At 45.0% G+C, this 4884-nt stretch overlaps 1 protein-coding gene across 1 annotated transcript; it reads right to left on the reverse strand.

The window, feature by feature from the left end:
* Positions 1-710: 710 nt before the first annotated feature.
* On the reverse strand, positions 711-3837 carry VTP21DRAFT_7470 (uncharacterized protein; the record flags this gene model as incomplete). The annotated part of the gene is made up of 6 exons (XM_069398215.1): positions 711-2027; positions 2177-2448; positions 2526-2919; positions 3006-3152; positions 3244-3577; positions 3659-3837. The coding sequence occupies 6 exons, from the start codon at positions 3835-3837 to the stop codon at positions 711-713; spliced, it is 2643 nt and encodes an 880-aa protein (XP_069246468.1).
* Positions 3838-4884: the final 1047 nt, after the last annotated feature.

The following is a 4884-nucleotide window of genomic DNA, read 5'->3' on the forward strand; positions in this document are numbered from 1 at the left end:
GCTAATATTACAAGTGCTATAGCCATTGTTTACTCATTTTACTTATATACGACGTGTTTGACTGATTCAAAATGTTGGAGGTAATTATCTTTCAAAAATGTAGGTTTTGCATAATATGCAAAATTTCGTATATTATACAAAATATTCTGAATGCAAATTTTACTAACTCTGATTGGTTGGAAGAGTTATAAGTGAAGCAGAGGTTTAACTAGTAATGTTGGAGCGAGCACGATTATGTACGAAAACGACGATGAAAGGGGCGAGAGATCTATGAGATTTGAATTGCGAATCGAACGAAACTACAGCACAGCCTACTCATTTTCCTTGTTCTCATCTAATTGAATGTCATTCATTATAATTGAATTCCGGATGAACTCAATGCTCTTTACCCTTGCTGCAGTTGAAGTGGGATCCCTGTTTATGATTAGTATATATGCATAAAAGTATTTTATTCAACTACACGATGGCAGCATTGCCGTCTAACTACTTGACGGACTAGAAGTAGCTATTACGTTTTTCTTTTAAAATTTTTGATTGTGGGGGTGTTCACGCTTCCGCTTATTCGGATTATTTTGATCACAACTAAGCGAAATAGCGCATTGTGATTGGCTAATAATTTTTAGTAGCCAGTTAAAATGCAGAATTTTGCTTATTTTTAAGCAAAATAATTATGATAAATGATCACGAAACTTTAGAAGGTATTTTACAGTCTAGTTAGGATTCGATTTAAGCCAGTTGGTAACGTCTTGGGAGTCGCGGATGAACCAAGCGACACGCACGCGAGCACCATCCATGGCCTGCTGCAAATAGCTAGAGTAACTGCCAGCATCAGGCTGCTGCTTGAAGAAGGACTCAGCATCGTTAAGAGCAGCTTGGGAGGCGAAATTACCTACGCTATTTTCGATAATGCGGCCAAGCAAGTCGGGAGTGGTGCGGTAGCGATTGAAGAGCATCTCCCAATGCTTCTTGACGAAAGCCCAGAGGACAGGGCGGGCAGTGGGATTGTTTCCAAGAGCAGCAAATGGAATGTTGATGTCCTGGCTACGTACCTCATTGCTAAGGCTCAGTTTTAAGGTGCGCAGAATAAGCTCGGGCTGCTTGGTATAACCGAGGGCACGGAGGGCAAGCAGTTTCTGGTCGAGGAGGGTACTTTCGCGGTAGAGCTTCAATACGGCTTCGTACTCGGCAACTCCTCCAGTTGCAACTACAACTTCATACACAAATTGTCGCAGGTTGGGATTGAGCGCCGAGTCATTACCATGAACAAAGCGATAGAAGCGGGTCTTGGCCATATTCACCACATAAGAGTCGTTGGCACGCGCAGCAGCCGCCAAGACCACCGAACGCCTTGATGCGGTAATATAATCCTCGCCCTCGGCGAAATCCCAGCCAACCTGTCTCGACAGATTTGTGAACAATTTACGTTGGATATTCAGCAAACCACTTCGAGCCTTCTGCGACTGTTCGGACCATGCGGCGAAGAATGAAGCCAGCCCTGTGGCTACCTCTCCAAGCATTATGGGGTTCTGTTCATTATGGTAGGCTTGCACAAGGTTTAGGTAATTACTGGTCCTATCGTATCCAGCCTCGGCAAGGTGCACTGCATCGTTGATTAGGTTCAGCCGATCCGTATCTTTGAACACACTGCCCTTCTTGACGGCCTCAATCAGCTTATTGAGCAAGTCGGTGGAGTACTTAACACGATAAACGCCGTTGAACTCATGGTTGAGTTTGATGAGATTACCTTTGACTTCGAATGTGCCCTGAAGTTCAGTAAGCGTAAGGATATTGGGGGTAGCATTCTCTCCCGCGTCGGGACTGTGTACAAAAAGCGGGACGGGCCAAATGGTGTTATCTTCCTCGGGCTTTGCGTCTCCGGATGCGATAAAGCGATTCTGTTTGACATGGATTTTACGGGGTTCGGGCTGGTCCACGGTGATCAAAGGGAATCCGACCGATTTAGTCCAAGGCGACATGAACTTGTTAACATCTGTGCCAGAGATCTCGCTGAGAGTGGCCCAGAGATCCTTAAAGACAGAGTGAAGAGGGGAAATTAATTATGAGCGAACTTTGAATCGTACAAAAAAATAATAGAAAATTCATCTTTTTTACAATCGACTATGCTTACCAGAGTCTTTGCACTTTTGAATTTGTACCTGCTAAGATAAGCGCTCACACCTTTGAGGAACACATCTTGAGTCAAATAAGAGTTGGCCATGCGGATCACACTAGAGCTCTTGCTGTAAGAAATGTCATCAAATAGCTGGTCGGCATCCGCAGCGTTGAGCACGTTAACCTCAATGGAGTGAGAGGAGCGTAGTGCATCTAGCACGAGGCCACTCTCGACTTCATTTGCAACGAAATAGGTCCAAGAGTTCCATTTGGGATAGAGGGTGTCCACGGCCAGAGCAGCAATCCACGTGGCGAACCCTTCGTTGAGCCAGAGATCTATATCCAAGGAGAGAGAAGACAAAGTCTAGTGGGTAACCTGCTTTCCAAGCTCCGAAAAAGTAGCCATCATTTACCATTCCACCAGTCCATGGTAACGAGGTTACCCGTCCACTGATGAGCCATTTCGTGGGCCACCAAGTTTGCCACGCCCAGCATCTGACTAACGCTCGAAGATTTTTCATCAAAATAAAGTTGTGAATCCCTGAAAATAACTAATCCCCAGTTCTCTGTGGCACCCCAAGCAAGGTCCGGTACCGCAAGCATATCCAGTTTGGGAAGAGGATACGGCTGGTTGAAGATTTTGGCGTAGTATTCTAAGACATTGGAGGCGACATTCAGCCCGAACCGTCCAAGCTCTTTATTACCGGGAGTAGTGTAGACACGGCAAAGCACCGGTTTCCCATTGTTATTTTTTCCGATAGTTTTGGCCTCGATATATTCGAATTCTCCAACGGCGAAAGCGACCAACTGCAGGACAGAGTGACATAAGGGAACAATAGCATAAATTAGTCGCAAAAGTGATCGCGTTGCCATTAGATAACACTATACCTTACATATGTACTCATAGGTAGGGATTGGGCAAATCGCACACGTTTCAACTCGCCGTCAATGTTCGTCTCCTCTATTACATTCATATTGGAGAGCGCGACTCTATCTCGAGGCACCACGAGAGTAATGTTAAAGGTCGCTTTCAAGTTAGGCTAGAATATATATAAGTTAAAATTATAAGTTAAAATTCTTAATAAGCATTTGAACAGAATAGAGGAGTGGGGAGGGACCATGACCACATGCCTCGTCCCAGGAAGGGAAAGCCCGTCTAGCATTTGCGGACTCAAAATCTGTGCTTGCCATATAACGAGTCTCGTTTCCGACGGTATATTTGCTTCGGTAGAAACCATTGAGTCCTTCACTAATGTTACCGCTGAACCGAACTTTGAGAAGAGCGGTAGTGTTTACTTTCATTGATTCTGGAACCACGACGGTGATGCGTTCGCCCTCGGTGTCGTAGATTACGTTAGACTCGGGGATGGCGAGTTCCTTGTCTGGAAGACGCACACGGACGCTAAGAACCTTATGGCCGATGTCATTGAAGGTGATGTTAACCCCATCTTTCTTGACAATCAAGCTGGGAATATAAACAGAAGAGAAGGGAGGGGGGAGTTAGTCTTCGATGAAACCCACAAGCTCCAAATAGGCCAATACTAACTGAGTTGTGATATAGCCCATGTAAGTGAATGTGGCTAGATTCGGAGTGATAGTAAGATCATAATGGGTCGGTTTAACGTTTTGTGGAAGGATAACCCTTTCGGTGGAAGCTGCGGGCGTGTTCTGGGCAACGACCGAGAGGACACCGAGGACTAGAATGAAAGCCAACTTGGCAAGCATCTCAATGCTGTTGTTTGAAGCGATCGAAGGGGGAGGGGAGAGGGCGAAAACTCGGGATTGAAAGAGTAGAAGCAAACTCAAGATGTCATTCACGCTTCGTGTAATGGTCGCGATTCCATTCACAAGAACAAAAGTTTCATTATAACAGTGGAAATACCAGTTAATTATTTACAATGAAAAATCACATTATACGGAATTAACCATTTAATAACCTGGACTAAATAAAACAGGGGTCAGAATAATATCCAGAAGAGCTGCCATATTGTTTCACCGAAGGTTTTCTGCCTTGCATCTCCGCGTCGCGCTGCATTACGATCCCGAAAGGGCTCGGGATCCAATTGCGACGTATGGTGGCCAAAGTGAACGCAGAAGTTTCTTGAAACGGCCGCCAATACCTCGCAAACGCTTTTGAAAAAAAGCCACATTTCCGAGAATATTTCGAGACCACGCGAACTTAATTCCAAGTTCTCCTCACTAAGTTAACGACACCCTGCGGGGAGAAGGGTGCCGAAACCTCGTATGTTGACATGATACGATTCTCCGGCATCACGCAAGGTACCTCCGCACTTCCCTTTTCAGGAGGGGATACATGATGTGGGTGGGCATCTTCGTATCATCCAATTATATGCAGAGTCGATTTTCGGCACTTATTGCCCGTAAGAGCGTCGACAATATTCTGATCAACTATTTGAATATCTCAAAGTATGTAGAACTACTATTGATTCACTGTGTATGCTCAAAGAATATAGAGAGTCGATGAGGTGAAGATTTTAATTTAGAGCAAAAATTGCAAAATCCTCGATGAAAGGAGCAAAAGAACACTACTCAAGCGCTGCATAGCTCCTTGCTCTCGGCCTGGCCAATAGATATCTACAAATATGGACTGGTAGAATGCTCGAAAGGCCTAGCGTTACGAGATATGCCAATGGTTCTTTTCTTTGCTGGCGGCAATCAGCTACAAGTGGAGACACCAGCAGAACGCTGGAAATTCTGCATGTGCTCACGGATGGATTCTCCGAAAATGAAATGGATATCAGTAATATCGGC

The sequence above is a fragment of the Calcarisporiella thermophila genome, assembly GCF_041956535.1.
Source record: "Calcarisporiella thermophila strain CBS 279.70 unplaced genomic scaffold VTP21scaffold_30, whole genome shotgun sequence".
Taxonomy (NCBI): Eukaryota; Fungi; Calcarisporiellomycota; class Calcarisporiellomycetes; order Calcarisporiellales; family Calcarisporiellaceae; genus Calcarisporiella; species Calcarisporiella thermophila.